General features: G+C 37.5%; 1 protein-coding gene across 1 annotated transcript in view; it reads right to left on the bottom strand.

Annotated features, from left to right (window-relative positions):
• Nucleotides 1-21,305, bottom strand: part of LOC131850404 (1-phosphatidylinositol 4,5-bisphosphate phosphodiesterase epsilon-1-like) — a 165,459-nt gene that overhangs the window by 6,198 nt on the left and 137,956 nt on the right. Inside the window, exons 30-40 of the mRNA XM_059200616.1 lie at nt 21,103-21,284; nt 19,845-20,036; nt 18,262-18,481; nt 13,164-13,288; nt 11,801-12,008; nt 9,259-9,473; nt 8,363-8,510; nt 7,378-7,454; nt 6,206-6,302; nt 5,048-5,174; nt 96-192 (exon numbers count right to left, since the gene is read on the bottom strand). Coding sequence (XP_059056599.1) covers nt 96-192; nt 5,048-5,174; nt 6,206-6,302; nt 7,378-7,454; nt 8,363-8,510; nt 9,259-9,473; nt 11,801-12,008; nt 13,164-13,288; nt 18,262-18,481; nt 19,845-20,036; nt 21,103-21,284 — 1,688 coding nt within the window. The remainder of the gene's footprint in view (nt 1-95; nt 193-5,047; nt 5,175-6,205; nt 6,303-7,377; nt 7,455-8,362; nt 8,511-9,258; nt 9,474-11,800; nt 12,009-13,163; nt 13,289-18,261; nt 18,482-19,844; nt 20,037-21,102; nt 21,285-21,305) is intronic.

Genomic DNA, 21,305 nt, shown 5'->3' with positions numbered 1-21,305 from the left:
AATATAAATATATTAACTAAGAATATCTTAGTAATATGTGTTTGTGTGTGTATGTGTGTGTGTGTGCGTGAATGTATGGGTGTGTGTGTTATTACCTGCAGTGCGTAGGGTCGCTGTGGGCGGATTGTACAGGGGGCTTGCTTTCTGTCATGGGATTCTCAGACACGCCGCTACTCATAGGGAAAGCTCCGCCTGCAATAATAATAATATAATAATAATCTCAGGACAATTCACACAGCGCCATCTATTGAGGTTTATAATCTAATATACCGAAAAAGAAATAAATGTCAGTTACTTAGTAACGGTTGTTTAAACAGAATACAATTTTATGTTTTACACTGCATATCTTGTTTCTCTAATATGGTAGCAGAGCGGTAACGAATTACGATTCATACACGCAAATACTCTTCAAAATGACTTCTTCATCGTTAACTATGGATAAATTGTCGGGAATGGCAAATTACGGCAATTGGAAATTCCAGATGAAAATGACACTCATACATGAAGATTTGTACGATTGCGTTGTTGCTACTAAAAATGGAGAACCCGAATGCATGGATAGGAAAAAGCAAGAAAAAGCATTAGCGAAGATATGCTTAAGCGTACTTCCTAGCGTCTATTCAAATGTTAGAAACTGTGAAACAGCATTTGAAGCGTGGAGAAATCTGCAACGTGCATTTGAAGACAAGGGTCTCTGTAGAAGGTTAGGTCTTCTTAGAATATTATTCTCTTTGAAACTTGAACAATTTCAGGATATGGACGGATATCTCACAAAAATTATGGATATCGCTCAACAACTCCAAGACATGAATGCTCCTCTCGATGATGATTTTGTCGCAGTCATAATGCTTAGTGGACTCCCGAAGGATTTCGACCCACTCATAATGACACTAGAAAATGCAAACTTAAATCTGTCTAGTGATCTCGTTAAAAATAAATTACTACAAGAATCACAGAGACGAGATGGTACAACAAGCTCCGAGTGCCCTGAGGAGAAAGTTCTGGCAATTTCAAAACGTCCTATATGCTACAAATGTAAGAAGGTTGGTCACTATGCCAAGGACTGCCGTAAGAAAATATCAAGTAAAGATAAGCAACCAAAGTCGAGCAGCAGCTCTGGTGCAGCCAAGAGTGCAATAATGCTGTCGGTCCTATCAGCAGATGTGAAGTTTGAGGGTTGGTATGTCGATTCTGGTGCGTCTTGTCACATGTGCAACAATCGGCAAATTTTGAAAAATTACGTCGAGGACAATAGTTTATATGTGACAGTAGCGAACGGAGATAAAATAAATAGTGTCGGTCGAGGTGATACAGATATTTTAGTTAAGGATGGTATAAAAACTCTATGTGATGTGTTTTATATTCCTAACTTGTCATGTAATTTAATGTCTGTCAATGTTTTGACACAGCGAAAATATCGTGTAATTTTTGAATTTGATTTATGTAAAATATATAAAAATAATATATTAGCAGCGATTGCAAAGCGGGGTAATTCTGGTTTATATAAATTACAAACTGGGTCTGCATTTGTAAATTCCGTTGATCGCGTAAAAAGTACAGTCATGTCTGTGAGTAAATCTTCAAATAATAAAAATGAAGTTCAATCTCACGTAAACCAAGCAAGTCATGGTATCTGGCATCGACGTTTGGGACATTTAAATAGTCGCAGCATGAGTTTACTCAAGAATGGTATGGCAACTGGCATTGACTATAATGTAACGTCATATGAACAATGCATCTCCTGTATAGAAGGTAAGGCTACTAAACTACCTTTTCCTAAGAAATCGTTTACACGAGCTAATGTTGTGTTGGGTTTAGTACACACGGATCTATGTGGTCCTATGCAGGTGAACTCTTTTGGTGGTGCAAAATATTTATTAACTTTTATTGATGACTTTTCTAGAAAAACTTTTTGTTTTTGTATTGATTCTAAAGACAAAGTTTTTGAGTGTTTTATGAAATTTAAAGCTGAGGTAGAAAATGAAACAAATAAAAAGATTAAAATATTGAGAAGCGATAATGGAGGCGAGTACATGAATACTCGATTTAAACGATATTTGAGTGAGTGTGGTATTAAACACCAAACTACAGTCCCTCACTGTCCACAGCAGAATGGAGTCGCAGAACGCGCGAACCGAACTATTATGGAGGCGGTGCGCTGTATGTTACTCGAAGCCGGTCTTGAACAAAAATTCTGGGCTGAAGCAGTATGTACTGCTGTGTATGTCAAAAATCGTTCTCCTACAAAGGCCGTCAGAGGTTTTACTCCAGAAGAACGTTACTCTGGACAAAAGGTAAATCTGTCTAACTTAAGAGTCTTTGGATGTGTAGCATACTCAGTACAAAATAATAGAAAGAAACTTGATCCGAAATGCAAAAAGTACATTTTTGTTGGCTATTGTGAGAACACTAAGGGGTATAGGCTTGTGGATCCTATATGTCAAAAGCTGACTGTTTCTAGAAATGTAACATTTTTAGAAAATAAGTTTCTCAAGGATTTAAATGTAACTTCATCAAATTTGAACATGAATCCTGTTTCTCCATCAATATCCTTTGATATTTCGAATAATGATAACAATGTAGAGCAAATTTCTGATACTTCTGAAAGTAATGAAACTAGTGAACCTTCAACTAGTGAATCCGTCGAAGACCGTTCATTAGATGAAACCTATGTACCTGATATGTCCTTTGAATCTGATGATTCTAGAGCTAGTCAAGCTGACAACTCATTTCTCTCTGCATTTTTACTTGGAGAATCCTATGAAGCGGTTGAGCCTAAAACTGTTAAGGAAGCATTAAGCAGTTCTGAAGCAGAGCAATGGCGTATTGCAATGAATGATGAGTATCAATCCTTTATTGACAACCAATGCTTTACTGTAACTGATTTACCGAAAGGAGTGAAACCAATAAAAACTAAGTGGATTTTCAAGAAGAAAAGAGGTTTGAATGGTGAGATAATACAGTATAAAGCACGATTGGTTGCAAAAGGGTTTACACAGAAGTACGGAGTAGACTACTTTGAAACATATTCACCAGTCGTGAGATATGAAACATTAAGAATGCTGTTAGCTCTATCTGCAGAATACGATATGGATATTGAGCACATGGATGTAAAAACTGCATTTTTAAATGGTGATTTGAAAGAAACTATATACATGGAAATACCAGAAGGTTTTGATGAAGATAAAGGTGAAAATAAAGTATATCGTCTACGAAAGGCTGTATATGGATTAAAGCAAGCACCAAAATCATGGAATGAGAAAATAAACAATGTTCTAGTAAATAAATTAAAGTTCAAGAGATTATTTTCCGAGCCATGTGTTTATGTAAAGAAAAATGATGATAAGCTGGTGATAATTGCTCTATATGTAGATGATGTGATACTTATGAGTAACTGTAAAGAAGAGAAAAATAAAACTAAAAGTATGATAATGAAAGAATTCGTCATGAAAGATCTTGGTCCAGTAGAAAAAGTATTAGGATTAAGAATAAAGAAAGTGAATGGCACGATTACATTAAATCAAAGTGCGTATATAGAAAAGATTTTAGAAAAATTTAATATGCAGAACTGTAAGCCAGCGAAAACTCCAATGCAATGTGAGAAACTACTTAAGTCAGAAAAGAAGGATGACAACTTGGAGTATCGTGAGTTAATTGGCTGTCTTATGTATATAGCTGTATGTTCGCGTCCCGATATTTGTCACGCAGTAAGTGTATTAAGTCAATTTAATAACTGTTTTTCTGAGATACACTGGAGAGCAGCTAAGCGCGTATTACGCTATCTCAAGGGTACAATAGATTACTGTATTACTTATAGAAAAACTGGTTTGACTGTGACAGGATTTGCGGATGCAGACTGGGGATCAAATCATATAGATCGTAGGTCGTATACAGGCTATGTTTTCAAAATTGGGGAATCTATTACTTGTTGGGAAAGTAGAAAACAGCGGACTGTCGCTTTATCTAGTACCGAGGCGGAGTATATGTCAGTCTCAGATGCTTGTAAAGAGGCAATGTTCATTAAAACTTTTCTCAATGAATGTTTAATATCAAGTCAAATTAATAATATAATTATATTTAATGATAATCAGTCTACAATAAAACTAACTGAAAATAGTATGTTCCATGCTAGGACTAAGCATATAGACATGCGTCATCATTTCGTCCGGGAGGCGGTAGGCAATGGTCATATAAAAATTAATTTCTTGCCAACGGATCAAATGATTGCAGATATTTTAACTAAACCTCTGTGTATATTTAAACATGAGAAATTTGTTAAGGACTTAGGGTTGTCCAAATAATTGTATATGTTCGTATATAAGATTAAGGGGTGGTATTGAGGTTTATAATCTAATATACCGAAAAATATATAAATGTCAGTTACTTAGTAACGGTTGTTTGAACTGAATACAATTTTATGTTTTACACTGCATGTCTTGTTTCTCTAATACCATCTAGACCCGAGTTAAGCTACCTAAAGCTTGTGTTATGGGTCCTAGATAACTGATACAAATACATAGATATTTTTTTTCGTAAATACATACATATTATACATAGAAAATACCCAGACTGATACAAACAATCATACTCATGAATACAAATGTTTGTGCTGTGCGAGGAATCGAACCCGCGACCATCGGTCGTAAAGCGGTGTGCTAGACCACTAGACCACCGAGGTCGTCAATCCTGTGGGTAATAATTATTATAACATAACCTTGGACAATTCACACAGCGCCATCTAGTCCCGCGCTTAGGACTAATAGGCTCAATAATCGGAAATTGATCATATTGCTTGAACAGAAATATAAACAAGTATCATCATCATCGATAAAATTCTGATGATATGTGTCTATATGATGGTGATACTCGGTGATATGCGTAGATATGATGATGATACTAGGTGATACGACGATGATGAGGATGATGTATAATGATGATACTAGGTGATATGATGATATGCGTAGATATGATGATGATACTAGGTGATATGACGATGATGATGATGATGCTACGTGTCTTTATTTCTTTGATGACTATTGATACGAACCTGTAATAGCACCTCTCGTCATGCTGAGCCCACGTTGTATCCTCGCTATCGCAGCCCTATGTCTGGGTATCGGTGCTGTACTGCCTTTCTCCTGAAGCACAAACCTTCCGAGGGTCTTCCAACATGCCTGCAAAGAAATCAATGAATTTCTTATTATATTGATGTTGTTACAACCTGGAATTTGATCTCAAGAGCTGGATCCCCCGTCCAATTCAAACGGGGACAGAAATGATGACTGCCTGAGCTGAGGTTCGAACCCCTAGAGGTGCCCTCAGACTAAAGTCGTATCCAGGTAGGAGTAGGCCTTCAGTCTCTCCATAAGTCCTTCCTTTGATTTGAAGTGCCATCTGCACTCGCCCCCTATCGTCCGGTGAAGCTGTAAAGGCCAGCTGCGGACAACAGCAGTAGAGTAGTCCGAAAAAACCTCAGGAGTACACGGACGCAGCAATTTTCTTGCTACAAATATGCATATTGTTATCTATATAATAATAAAAATGCTGCTGAAACAATTATATGAATTAATATTTCTTTTCTTACTTCATAATCTATATGTATAAAAATGAATTGCTGTTCGTTAGTCTCGCTAAAACTCGAGAACGGCTGAACCGATTTGCCTAACTTTAGTGTTGTAATATTTGTGGAACTCCAGGGAAGGTTTAAACGGTGATAAAATACGAGTATAAAGAAATTGCATGTAAAATAGTAAAAACTAACAATTTTATTTTCCCATACAAACTGTTCTAACGACGTGTTCAGAAATTTATTGCGTAACTAAACTTCAAAAAACCTTATGCATATTTATATTTGACCCAAAAATTAGTGCTTGTTGGTAGTTTGTATTCACACGTTTCGACTTGTAAATGTAAACTTACAAGGATTATTTAAGAGAGCAACACACAAGTTTCTTGCTCGTTCTTCTTGTGATGAGACAGCTTTCCGAACGAGTGGTAGATAAAAAACAAATTGTTATGACTGTTCAAAAGTGCTTAAATTAAGTTTATTTGAATAAATGATTTTCTATTCTATTCTTTGACATATTATTTCATTCTGAAGGAATCCGAACGAAGTTCGCAGGGTCAGCTAGTTATAAATGATATATTTAAAAATTTTGTTTGAATACAAACTGCTAAATTTGGTTGCAAGATGCTAGACACTGACCTGAGCGCCGTAGACCACTTCATCATCAGCCAATGCTCTCTGTTGAGGACCGGTACCAGCCCGTCCGCCCCACTCCAACTCCTCGACTAGAACGAACCTGAAAAATTTATTTATTTATTTATATACTTACACAACTATTATTACAGGCCTAATACAATAGTGTATCTAATTCTATATTATACATGTTCGTTAATATAACATATAATATACAATGTTGTTTTTGTGAATTCACACAGACTACACACAAACAAATCCGTTGTTTCTGCTATTTTATTGAGAGTGGCCAGTGCGTGTGTCATGGACGCCTTGTTTAATCAATTAATTCTGCCGCGAGGTACCGCTAATAGCTGGGGCCTTCGTCGCCGCCCCAGGTAATTATCTGGTACCACTTATCAAACCAAGAACCAGAGAATTGGTGATTTGATCCCGAAACACTTTAAATATGTAGAAGACAATAGCCAATTCCTGCGTACTCGTAATTCATTATATCCCACCATGCCCAATACGAACAGAGTGGGATACATCAAAGGATACAAGGGATATACTCCATATTGCCTCATATATATATATATATATACCTAATAAATTTATTTTGAATTTTTTCCAACATTAGTCTATATTTTTGTGGTATATATAGTCTTTGGCATAATGAATATTGTTCATAACGTACTCTGTGCAGTTGACAGAGCCTGTATGTATAAATGGCGGGAACAGCCTATTTAATGTGAAGCGCCACAATTTAGTATTTTATTTATTTAAATATTTAAATACGGTACAATTTTATTTCATATGGATCCCAGATTGCAGCGTTGCACTCAAGATGGCTCCTTACTAATGTGTTGTACACTGCGATTATTATGTATAGTAATACTACTTACAAAATAACATTTTTACAAATGATTACACTTTGTCAAATGTACATGGGACAATTATATGATTACATAGATATATATTTTTTCATAAATACATAGAAAACACCCAGGCCGATACAAACAATCATGAATACAAATATTTGTACCGCGCGAGGCATCGAACCCGCGACCGTGGGAAGTAAAGCGATGTGCTAAACCGCTAGATCACCGAGGCCGTCATTGCTATATAGGATTGTCTAATTTTGAAGGTATGGCATTAGCACCCTTCTCTTTCTTTCTTTTTCTATTAATTCCTCTTACCTTTTAGGGTCATCGTGACACCGAGCCTTTGTGAGTGCTTGGTACACAACGTAGGATGCTGTCGCACTCAGTGGCACCTGTAATTATGTATTAGTTTATGTTACACTAGCTGTGTATAAATTCAATATAAAACATAGCCTATGTGTTATTCTGATGTATAAGCTATATTACTGTAACGATTCATCAAAATCCGCTCAGTTGTTTTTGAGTGAAAGAGCAACAAACATCCATATTTACATACTTTAGCATTTATAATAATTATTGAATGTGAATTTTTATAACCCCATTTTCCCCTTCTTTTCTTTTCTTTATTTCTTTATATGAAATATTCACATGTCAGAGAGTCAATTTCTTTGTCACCCCTGCACTGACCCATAACGTGTGAATTTTTTTTTCGGACTACTCGAAATCTTTTGGCGCAACTGGCCTTTACAGCTTCACCGGACGTTAGAGGCGAGTGCACTTGGCATTCCAAACCAAAGGAAGGGCTTATGGAGCGGCTGAAGGCCAACCTCCTTGCCTGACGGATACGACATAGGGCACCACTACGGGGTTCGAACCTCGGCTCAGGCCGTCGTAATTTCGATCCCCGTTTGAATTGGACGGGGAATCGACCGGAGCGCCCGAGCGCCCGCATGCGCCCAGTTGAATGCGCGATATTGTTGTGTTTGAGAGGTCGTCATCTTCGCCGGCGAGGACGGTGTCGTGTGTGTGTGTAAAAGTGAGGTCGGGGTGGAATGGGTTGGCCCCGTGGGGAGGTTTCCTGCCGTTATAGGATCGTCGGGGTCAATGAGAACGTGCCTCGGGCGACGTTGTCGTGTATATCGGATATTACTCCTCGGTGCGTAGTTGACCGCACTGACTACAAGCGGGTTAGGGTGGGATTGGGCAGAGTCGAAGTAGCGTCGAGACGCTGATGTGAAGATTGGTGCATCATATATATACTAAATTAAGAAAAATTAATGATAGCGCGTTTCAGGCTCACCTTAAGTATAGCGTAGGGTATTTCGTGGGAGACATTATGGACGCATACGAGGAAGCTATCGGAAGGTTTCCGTGCTTCGTCTTCCTGTGTGCTCGTCTCATCATCTGATGGTACAGCTCGCTCCCGGGACCGGTCTGATGACGCTGATCTGATGACAGATTATTCTCTTTTTCATAATATATCTAAGAATTATAAAAAAAAACTGGCCATCCCCGCCATTTCTTGCACGTGGACTACAACTTATAGTTGATTAATATAATTAAATATTCTAAAATAAAATTTACCTACGTTACTCATTACAAACTTAGCTATTTAATATTTTTTCTATTTGATTATTTAATTGAATTAGTGCTAATCGGTAGTTTGTATTCACACACTTAAACTTAAATTGTAAAGTAAGAATAAAATTATTTAAAAGAGCAACACACAAGTTTCTTGCTCGTGCTTCTTGAGATGAGAGAGCTTTCTGAATGAGCGGTAGATTAAAAAAAATGTGATGATTATTCAAAAGTGCTTCAATTTAAGTTTATTTGAATAAATGATTTTCTACTCTATTCTATTCTCTCTAAGAGTGAAAATCCCGTCAAAATCCAGGTCGAGCCGTTTCAGAGATTAGCAATAACAGACAAATAGACAAAAAAAACATGAAGATGTAAGTCTCGGTATATAGAACAGTGCAGTTTCAGAGGAGCTTCCTCCCGCGTACACTTACATTGTGGAATGAACTACCTACCGAGGTTTTCTCGAGAGACTACAGCATGGGGTTTCAAGAAGGGTATATTATGGTTTTAAGGGACGGCAAAGTGTGACACCCCTAGTGTTTCAGGCGTCTTTAGGGTATGGTAACCGTTTACCATCTTCTTCTTCTTACTTGATTGCCTGGAAACATCTCTCACCTTATACTTGTCAACCAGGCTCTGCTACTTGGGTCATCGCCGACCTTCTTCAGTAGTAATCTGGCTCCAACCCTCGCCGTGGCTGCTCTCAGGACCCTTTCGTGAGGAGCCAGGACCCTTTGAGTTGGTGCTCTCGAAGGTACCTCCTCCACGAGGACGTAGTTACCTCGGGAGGTTCGGCAGACCCCCGCTTTTGTTAAACATTGGGCTATAGCCTGGGAATATAAATTATTATTCATCATTCATTGGTCTGGTGCTGGCCCGTAAAGGCGACGGATGAAAGACGACTGCATGCAACTGAAATGAGACCTGGTGAATTTGTCACGATGGGCTAACTGACCTGACCTCATGCTCATATTATCATCCCCCACTGGTACCCCGCCAGCCGTTAGCGCAGGCGGGTGCACCATTCCATTATCATCCGTTAAAAAAAAAACTGAAATGAGAATGTTGAGGTGGATGTGTAGTGTGACAAGAATGGATAAGATAAAGAATGAATACATTAGAGGAAGTATGAAAGTGGCGCCGGTGTCAGAGAGGTTGAAGAGTAATCGTCTATCATGGTATGGACATGTAATGCGTAGGAACGAGGATAATATTTTAAGAAAGATGTTACAAATGAATGTGGATGGTTATAAGGGCAGAGGAAGGCCGAAACAGAGATGGATGGACTGTGTGAAAGATGATATGGTAAGAAAGGAAGTAAATAACGCGATGACTGCGAACAGGGATGAATGGAAGCGAAAAACATATTACGACGACCACAAATAAATGGGATAAGGAAGAAGCAGATGATGATGATTCATCATTCATTGGTCATTGGGCTCCTTAAAATATGGTCGAGCGCAGTGATGGCTGGCTCATACGTCATACTCGTGAACGAGTGCTGCTTGTAGGGACTGGTCTGCTCTAATCACTACGACTGTTTTAATCCTATTGTGTATTTAATATCGGACCCTAATAAATTAGTGCTAGTTGGTGGTTTGTATTCGCACGTTTCGAATTGGAAATGTAAAGTTACAATGATTATTTAAAAGAGCAACACGCAAGTTTCTTGCTTGTTCTTCTTGTGATGAGACAGCTTTCCGAATGAGCGGTAGATTGAAAGAATGATAACTATGACTTTTCAAAAGTGCTTAAATTAAGTTTATTTGAATAAATGATTTTCTATTCTATTATGGATGAATTAGAATGATTCGACAAGTTCAGAAATGTATGATTGTTTGTATCTGGGTGTTTTTTATGTATATTATGTATGTACTAGCTTTTGCCCGCGGCTTCGCTCGTATAGTAGTAAGTATTATTATCAATTAGGTGTAGTTTTTACGGCTTTACAAATGTAAAGCGTGTGTAAAAAATTAGGGCCTACAAAATCTAAGAAGAAACCAAACTTTCATGTCCTATTTTATCCCCTTAGGGGTAGAATTTATCATAATCCTTTCTTAGGGGATGCCTACGTCATAGTAGCTTTATGCATGCAAAGTCTCAGCCCGATCGGTTTAAAATTGACAAAGTTTCATACAAACTTTCATCCCCTATTTTATCCCATTGGGTGTAGAATTAAAATCCTTTCTTAGCGGATGCCTACGTCATCTACGTGCATGCTAAATTTCAGCCCGATCCGTCCAGTGATTTGGGCTGTGCGTTAATAGATCACTATGTCAGTCATATTTGAGTTATATATATTTAGATAGATTTACAAAATATATGTTTAAGTATTTATATCAGCTGTCTAGTACCCATAACACAAGCTCTGCTTAGCGTAGGACTAGATGGCGCTGTGTTAATTGTCCCTGGGGTTATTATTATTATTATTTTCGCTATTGTCGCATTTTCTCAGCTTTAGCTGGTTTTTTACGCTTTATGGCGTATAAGGGCCGAAACCAAGTAAGTGCAGTGTGAGTGTGTGTGTGTGTGTGTGCATGTGTGTTTCTGTGTGAGTGTATGTGTACTTATTGTAAGCCTTTTCATTTACGTGACTGGTGTTATTATATTATTTTCACTATTGTCGCATTTTCTCAGACTTTGCTGGTTTTTTACCACACTTACGGCCCGAAACCAAGTAAGTGCAGGGCGTGTGTGTATGTGTGTGTCTATGTGAGTCTGTGTGTACTTATTGTGAGCCTTTCTATTTATGTGACTGGTGTTATTATATTATTTATACTATTGTCGCATTTTCTCAGCTTTAGCTGGTTTTTTACCACACTTACGGTCCGAAACCAAGTAAGTGCAGTGTGTGTGTGTGTGTGTATGAGTGTGAGTCTGTGTGTACTTATTGTGTGACTGGTACTATGTCCTTTTCACCTATTTTCAAAAACTTTCGGACAGTTCGACAGGTATTTAAAATGGCAGCCCGAATTATTATTATTATGATCTTTACTATTGTCGCATTTTCTTAGCATTTGCTGGTATTTATTATTCTTATTTTAATTTTTTCTTTATCTTCTTTTATAAATTTAAAAGAAGTCAAGCGTGGGAGAGTTTGTGCTGTGTGAAGATATTATTGAGGAAGTCAAGAACCAATCAAGAACAAGTTTCTTACCTCATTCGCTGTAGTATCTTGCGTCACCTTGAGGATAGAGTACGGTTCATGCCTCGCAACAGCATATACGACCAGGAAGTGGATCTTCCGTCTTTCGTGAGGTGAACTCGGCTCCAAGTCTCCACGACACGTCTCTCCTGCCAACTCCTCGCAACAGCGGGAGAAGATGAGTAGGGATGCCATGTTTAGGGGCTGATTTGTTGGTGATCTGACGAGGAATACAAGATTGACAATCAAGATTTTGACGGTCTCATTGGTCTAGCGGTTTAGCATATTGACGTAATTCCGGTCCCGGAATCGATTCCTCGAGCGGTACAAACATTTGTATGTCATTTGAAATGCCTACTGCGCTCAATATCACCCGAACCCGCTTATAATCAATAAGATTGACTATGCCGAGGAGACATATCCGATATAATCCGACAACGTCGCCCGAGACATGTCCTTAATCATTCCGACGACCCCATAACAGCAGTTAATCTCCTTATAAGTCCGCCTATTCCGTCCCGACCACACTTTCAGATACACACACGACATCGTCCTCGCCGGCGAAGACGACGACCCCGGCCATACCCCGCGCAATCAACCGGGGGCCTACGTGCGCCCAGGCGCACCACCGATGCCCCCGGTCGCTTATCTCCGATCCAATTTATTGGATTCAAACGGGGATCGAAATTACGACGGCCTGATCCGAGATTCGAATCCCTAGCGGTACCCTTAGACTAAAGTCGTATCCGTCAGGCGGGAGTTGTCCTTCAGCCGCTCCATAAGTCCTTCCTTTGGTTTGGAGTGCCATCTGCACTCGCCCCCTATCGTCCGGTGAAGCTGTATAGACCAGCTGCGACCAACAGTATCAGAGTAGTCCGAAAAAAAATCTCATATTATATAATACGTCCCATTATATTACATTATCTCACTCCCACATAAATGAAATGAAATGATATTTATTCAGTAGAAGAAAAAACTAAAACACACATTAAACAAACAAAAAAAAACAAACAGTTCAATAATTACAAAAAAAAAGTACACAAATTACGTGTGTGCGGTGCGTACATGTGTATGTTTGTCGAAGCATCTACTGAATAGGTCCGTGCTCAGCATAATGTTGCAGCGGCTGGAGCGCTGCAACGCTGCTTTTCAGCACAAGAGCTGGGGTGTATGGGGTGAGCTGTATTGCCGTGTTGGGCAACTTAATATAATTATATTAAGTTGCCTATTAATTACCTATGTTCTTTCTCAGGGTCTAGATTATCTGTGTACCAAATTTCATTTTAATCGATTCAGTAGTTTTGACTTGAAAGCGAGACAGACAGACAGACAGTTACTTTCGCATATATAATACTAGTAAGGATATAATACTGACCTCAGCCGTACATGCCTGTAGCCCGGTCGCAAACACTGCAGTGGTATCACTCTCTGAGACAGCATATAGTTCGTATCAGCATCGTATATTTCGAAACGGACAAATGCTAGTTCTGGGAAGTTAATCTGAAAATTATTTATTTATTTATTTATTTAAGCTTTGCATTCCATAATTTTACAGTATATAGATAGACAGGTACATTTCAAAGTAGGTTAATTATAGACCCTGTTGGGCAGAGCAAGCGGAAGAGAAGAGATGAGGACGAGTTATTTTTTATATAATATATAATAATAATAATAAAAATAGTAATAATAATTAATAATTTGAAATTGTATATATTTAATTACTAAAATCTGTATAATATTTAATTGAATGTGTCATTTTTATATTCTAAAATTGTATAATAACATTTTTTAATCAACAATGTCTTGAGATTTCTTATAAATATTTTATCATTTTTTATCTCTTTTAAAGAAAGTGGTAAGTGGCTGTATATATTTATGGATGACACCAGAGGACCACTTGGATGTAGTGCTAACGTGGAGAATTTATTCTTACTTACAATTTAAGTTTAAGTGTGTTAAGGGGGTCTTCCTATGTGACGGCCTGTTTTTAGGGATATTTTAGGATTTTTTTTCTACGACCAGTAAATATTTAGAGCTTCAAGTTTTTTATCATTTATTAACACATATTTGGACAGTATAAATATAAAATTTCAGCTAAAAATATTCAGCCAAACTAGAGTTACAGCGCTCTGAACACCCCCGCCTCGAAAAAAAGAGCTCCCACTTCCTCCACGATTCCGGCTGATCGGCTTATCTGAAAAAAAAAAAAAAACGGCGTTTTAATTTGTAGGCTTAAAAGCACGGAATGACCTATAATCAAATGAATATAAAAAAAATTGGATTTTTGATAGACATTTGAAATAAAAGTTGCAAATTAGGCGTTTTTTTTTTGTTTTTTGCTATAAAAAAATCGAAGTTTTGAAAATTTTCGATTGATAATAGTTCATTCCATGCGTTTACATATATTGAGTGTGCCCTGTAAATTTCAAGTAATTCGGTCCAGCCGTTTCTGAGATACAATGGAGGAAAGTTTGAAAAACACAGTTTTGAGAAAAACGCGTTTAAAGTTTCAAGTCCGTTAAAAACTATTAAAATATCAACTTACTCTCAATCGGCGATGCCTGGTCCATAGAGTATTCCTTCCTCTTCCTCGTGAAACTCTTTTAAAGCAGATTGTTCAGCTCTTGAGTCAATCCTGGCTTGTTTAACGACATCACTTACGCGCCGCTCAGAGCGTAAGATTCGCTTTTCATCCCGTTTCTCAACATACGCTTGGGCTTCACGACCAACAGGGCATCCCATAATCGACATAACTTTTAAAATACCTTGAAAACCTTCATTAAAGATAATAACTGCTAAGTAGCTAGCAATTTCAACAACTTTGGGACCAGAATGAAGATGTTTAGGAGCGAAAGTCCAAATCAAAGAATTCAAAGATTCGTTATTGTTTTGTGTCTCTGCTCCTAAACAACGAATTAATAATTCGTCTTTCGATAAATCTTCGAAAACCGGTTTGATAGCTTCTTGGACTTGCGGAATTAGAGGTGGTTTATCGTGATGAAATTGGTCCAGTTCATTATTAGTTTCAGCCTTACGCCATTTACACCAACTGTCTTCGCCTTCTGGACAAAATTGATGCTGAGGGTTTTCATCAGAAGAACATTTGTGATAGTACGTTGCCCAAACTTCCTTTCTCATATCTTCAAGCGAATCTGGATGGCGTCGAATTGCTAATCCGTAGAATTTTGTAATTTCTTGGATAACTTTATCAGTAAGTTTACCTAAACGTGTCTAAACTTGTATAAACAAATATATTAATAAAAGGGAGGCCAGGTATAAAGCCGGGCCCAATACACAATAGGCCCGGTCTCTAACTGCCAACTCACCGCTCCGAACCGCTCTTTCTTTTACCTGCTGTATCTTTAAAACGACTTCGAATTTTCTAAAATCGCTTTACTACCGTATTCTAGACATGTTAAGGGAGCAATTTATGAAAAAAAAAAATCGATTTTTTCAACCCATCACATAGGAAGACCCCCTTAATACAAACCAGCGATTAGCACTAATTCAATGAAATAATAAAATAGAAAAAACATTCAATATACAACAACTGGTTATACAATTAATAAGAGAAAACAAGTCATAGTGATTAGAGCAGCCAGTCCACACAAGCAGCACCCGTTCACGAGTATGACGGATGAGCCAGCCACCACTGCGCTAGACCCTATTTTAGGGAGCCCAATGACTCGGTCCACCACGCCGCCACAAGTCTGGACATTTTAGTGAGCATGACTACTCAAAACACCAGACCACGTCATAGCTACTCACAATTGCCATCTGATGGTTATAGTATTCACATTTCACATAAGAATGCATGCGGCAATCAATCACAAAAACCGCTACGCTTTCATATTTCTAAAATAATTGAATCAAGAAAGCAATGAGATAAACAAATTATAACGTTGTATGCTAATAAACTAATTATTTACTTGATATGTTGTCGTCTATGAATTCGTCTATCCTGTAATAGGCTTTCTTACACAAGAATTCTTTAATATAAGATTTGAATTGCCTCTCTGTCAGATTTAGTGCAGATTCTGACAGTTTATTATAAAATCTTACGCAATATTACTATATGTACAGGAACTGACAGATTCAGCCACTATATTAAAACTTACCTTAAAATTAAACGCTTCATTCCATATAGGGTTTATACTTAGCTCACCGTCTTACTTACGATGGTCGCGGGTTCGATTCCTCGCACGGTACAAATATTTGTATTCATGAGTATGATTGTTTGTATCGGTCTGGGTGTTTTCTATGTATATTGTGTATGTAATATAAATTATCTGGTACCCATAACACAAGCTCTGCTTAGCTTAAAAATCAACTGCCGGTTTCAGAATATTTTAGTTTACCTTAAAATGAAATGTTTCATTCCATATAGGGTTTAGAGCCACTTTCCTAATGATTTTGGTTCATAATTTCTTTTATAATATTAGTATAGATGAACTGATGGTTTCAGCCACTATTATATAAGCTATATATTTAAGCTTACTTTAAAATTAAATGTTTCATTCCATATAGGATTTAGAACGTTTTTCCTGGCTACTTTAGTCCGGATTTTCTTGCAGTCTTATATAATATTAGTATAAGTGAACTGACGGTTTCAGCCAGTATTAGAATATTTAAGCTTACTTTAAAATTGAATGTTTCATTCCATATAGGATTTAGAGCGTTTTTCCTGGCTATAAAGTAGCCAGGAAAGTCCGGATCTTCTTGCAGTCTTATATAATATTAGTATAAGAGAACTGACGGTTTCAGCCAGTATTAGAATATTTAAGCTTACCTTAAAATTATATGTTTCATTCCATATAGGATTTAGAACGTTTTTCCTGGCTACTTTAGTTCATATCTTCTTATAGTCTTATATAATATTAGTATAAGTGCACTGACGGTTTCAGCCAGTATTAGAATATCTAAGCTTACCTTAAAATTATACATATGTTTCATTCCATATAGGATTTAGAACGTTTTTCCTGGCTACTTTAGTCCGGATCTTCTTGCAGTCTTATATAATATTAGTATAAGTGAACTGACGGTTTCAGCCAGTATTAGAATATTTAAGCTTACCTTAAAATTGAATGTTTCATTCCATATAGGGTTTAGAGCGTTCTTCCTTGCCACTTTTGTCCGGATTTTCTTGTAGTCTTATATAATATTAGTATAAGTGAACTGACGGTTTCAGCCAGTATTAGAATATTTAAGCTTACCTTAAAATTATATGTTTCATTCCATATAGGATTTAGAACGTTTTTCCTGGCTACTTTAGTCCGGATCTTCTTGCAGTCTTATATAATATTAGTATAAGAGAGCTGACGGTTTCAACCAGTATTAGAATATTTAAGCTTACTTTAAAATTAAATGTTTCATTCCATATAGGATTTAGAACGTTTTTCCTGGCTACTTTAGTTCATATCTTCTTATAGTCTTATATAATATTAGTATAAGAGAACTGACGGTTTCAGCCAGTATTAGAATATTTAAGCTTACTTTAAAATTGAATGTTTCATTCCATATAGGATTTAGAGCGTTATTACTGGCTACTTTAGTCCGGATCTTCTTGCAGTCTTATATAATATTAGTATAAGTGAACTGACGGTTTCAGCCAGTATTAGAATATTTAAGCTTACCTTAAAATTGAATGTTTCATTCCATATAGGGTTTAGAGCGTTCTTCCTTGCCACTTTAGTCCGGATTTTCTTGTAGTCTTATATAATATTAGTATAAGTGAACTGACGGTTTCAGCCAGTATTAGAATATTTAAGCTTACCTTAAAATTATATGTTTCATTCCATATAGGATTTAGAACGTTTTTCCTGGCTACTTTAGTCCGGATCTTCTTGCAGTCTTATATAATATTAGTATAAGAGAGCTGACGGTTTCAACCAGTATTAGAATATTTAAGCTTACTTTAAAATTAAATGTTTCATTCCATATAGGATTTAGAACGTTTTTCCTGGCTACTTTAGTTCATATCTTCTTATAGTCTTATATAATATTAGTATAAGAGAACTGACGGTTTCAGCCAGTATTAGAATATTTAAGCTTACTTTAAAATTGAATGTTTCATTCCATATAGGATTTAGAGCGTTATTCCTGGCTACTTTAGTCCGGATTTTCTTGTAGTCTTATATAATATTAGTATAAGTGAACTGACGGTTTCAGCCAGTATTAGAATATTTAAGCTTACCTTAAAATTGAATGTTTCATTCCATATAGGGTTTAGAGCGTTATTACTGGCTACTTTAGTCCGGATCTTCTTGCAGTCTTATATAATATTAGTATAAGTGAACTGACGGTTTCAGCCAGTATTAGAATATTTAAGCTTACCTTAAAATTGAATGTTTCATTCCATATAGGATTTAGAGCGTTATTCCTGGCTACTTTAGTCCGGATTTTCTTGTAGTCTTATATAATATTAGTATAAGTGCACTGACGGTTTCAGCCAGTATTAGAATATTTAAGCTTACCTTAAAATTGAATGTTTCATTCCATATAGGGTTTAGAGCGTTCTTCCTTGCCACTTTTGTCCGGATCTTCTTACAGTCGGCTGGCACGCCTAATATTTCGACTTCAACGAATGCGTTGTAGAATGAGTATACATTTTCAGCGACGTACTGTCCGGATATAACGGCGAGGGTCAGGTGGGCTGCGTGGATACCATCAAACTCTTTGTCCATAGGGTTGAACCTGAAATTGGTAATATGATATGGTAAGTCATAAGTGCAGTCTTAGTGGTCTAGTAATTTAGCACACCGCTTTGCTTGACCGATGGTCGTGGATTCAATCTTCGCCATAAGTCGATAGTCTCAGTTGTTTAGTAGTTTAGCACAGCGCCTGACATCCAATGGTCGCGGGTTCACTTCCTCATATGATACAAACATTTGTATTAAAGATTATTTATATTATTTATATTAATTTATATATATTACCGCTACCATTAGCATGTGTGCAAAATAATATATATCGATTAAGTACAGAAATGGAATTCCGCAAAATAACAGCAAATTAGGAAAATGTATTACATTTAGGGCCTTTTTATGCGTAATATATGTATTTAAAATAAATATTTTGATTATTTCAATCAGTTGTCTATTACACAAGCTCTGCTTCTTTTGGGACTAGATGGCGCTGTGTGAATTGTCCTGCATAAAAAATATTATATTATATAGTAGTATGGGCCATCTCACACACATGGTTGTCTTCTCGGACTACTCTAATGCTGTTGGCCGTAGCTGGCTTTTACAGCTTTACTGGACAATAGGGTGATGCAGATGCAGATGGCACTTCAAACCAAAGGAAGGACTTATAGAGCAGGTAAGGACTAAGTTAAAGGTTAATTGAAAACAGCTGGCCTTTACAGCCTCACCGGACGATAGAGGGCGAGTGCAAATGGCTGCTAAAAACTGACTGCTGTTAAAACTTAACTGCAATTTTTTCCTTAGCTGAAGCTAATGAAAGCCAATCATTACCCATTTTTAAGAGCTCGGTTAAATCCCTTTACCTCTCCACTTAAATTTCTCTATATTCCTTCTTGCTATGTGTCTTGTTTCTTTGCATATGACATTGTTGTTTTGTACTTGCATTTCTGTGTATTTATATATGTATGTATATATTTTATATATAGTATATATAATGTGTGTTATCTTCTAACATTTATTGGTATTATTATCCTATCCCTATTATTACGTTTATATATATATTCTTCCATTCTATTCATGCGCCACCTACCACTTTTGTTGTACTTTCTCTACCTAAAGGTTGTCTGGAAGAGATTGCTTCTAGCGATGAGACCGCCTTTTGTACTTACATATCTTTTTTCTGTATAATTCTTATGTATTAATTCTATTGGTGCAATAAAGAGTTTATAAATATAAATAAATAAAAGCCAAGTTCAGTTAAGCAGTTAGCATTGTCACTTCAGGTCTTATTCGATACGCTCTTGTCAGAACAATTGTGGTCATGATGTAGTAGAGTGAGAGATAGATGTCATCCGATTTATGGACCGGAGTGGACCCTGGCCACTTCAGTTATCTATATAAAAAATACTGACCGTCTGTACGCAATATGTCCAGGATCCCACATTACTGGCGGTTTCTTCACATATCCAATATATCCGTTGCTTTCAAACATGGCTGCGTTAACAGCCATTGCGGCGTCTTCCGTCTGGTAGTTCAGCGCGACGAGTTGCACGCCGCAAGACCAGAAGGTCACAGGGTCGAAGTTCGACGAGTCGATTCTTAGGCTGTAAAACAGTTATTCTATAATATCGGTATTAACTATTTTTCACATTCCTAAGTCATAAGGGTGTCCATACCCTAACTTTTATTTTTTGGCCAATATTTTCTTATTTTTTTATAATGTGGATTTAAAAATATATACAACCCTAAATTTTCACCGTTCTATCACCAACCCCTATTTTTTAATAGCGATTTTAATTTATATGACAAAACAACGATTGCAGGATCAGCTAGTAGTATATCTTATATATAAAATTCTCGTGTCACAGTTTTCGTTCCCATACTCCTCCGAAACGGCTTGACCGATTCTCATGAAATTTTGTGAGCGTATTGAGTAAGTCTGAGAATCGGCCAACATCTATTTTTCATCCCCCTAAATGTTAGGAATAGTTCACCCCTAAATTTTCTTTTTTTATTTTAAGGCAAAACAACGTTTGCCGGTACAGCTAGTCTTTATATATAAAAATTACGTGTCACATTGTTTGTCCTCTAAACTACTAAACCGATTGCAAATTTAATTTCTATGCAATTTGATCCAACTTGTAAGATAGGAGGACATCTCAATTTATAGTCGCAATATTAATTTATTGCAAATTATTTGTCTATTATTAGCCACAGCAACGCGTGGCCGGGTCTGCTAGTTATTTTTTTTTCGTACTACTCTAATGCTGTTGGCCGCAGTTGGCCTTTACAGCTTCACCGGACGTTAGGGGGCGAGTGCAGATGGCACTCCAAACCCGCGGAAGGACTTATGGAGCGGCTGAAGGCCAACTCCCGCCTGACGGATACGACTTTAGTCTGAGGGCACCGCTAGGGGTTGGAACCTTGGCTCCGGCCGTCGTAATTTCTCTCCCTATTTGAATTGGACGGGGGATCGATCAGAAGGGCGCCCGTGGGCGCCGGTGTGGAGCGCCGAGATATTGTGTGTTTGAGGTCGTCGTCTTCGCCGGCGAGGACGGTGTCGTGTGTGTGTTTAAGTGTGGTCGGGACGGAACGGGTGAACCCTTGGGGAGGTTAACTGCCATTATAGGGTCGTCGAGACACTGCTAGTAGTTAATATATGTAACTTACCCGGCGGGATAAGTCCTAACGAGTTGTGTTTCCGTATGGGCTACGAGAGCTAGGGGATGTTTCCTGCAAATCTTCTTGCCAATAGCTTCATTGACGGAAGAACATCTGTAGCAAGGGTGGTGAGAAGCTGGCGCGTTCAGGCAGCGAGCTCGACCGCTTGAGGACTGCGACTGCTGAGCTACCTGATGGAGTGAATCAAATCA

Source organism: Achroia grisella, unplaced genomic scaffold, assembly GCF_030625045.1.
Source record: "Achroia grisella isolate CSIRO2021 unplaced genomic scaffold, CSIRO_AGI_Agris_v1 utg768, whole genome shotgun sequence".
Lineage (NCBI taxonomy): Eukaryota > Metazoa > Arthropoda > Insecta > Lepidoptera > Pyralidae > Achroia > Achroia grisella.
Note: the sequence above shows the minus strand (reverse complement) of the source record. Positions and strands in the feature narration are given on the sequence as shown.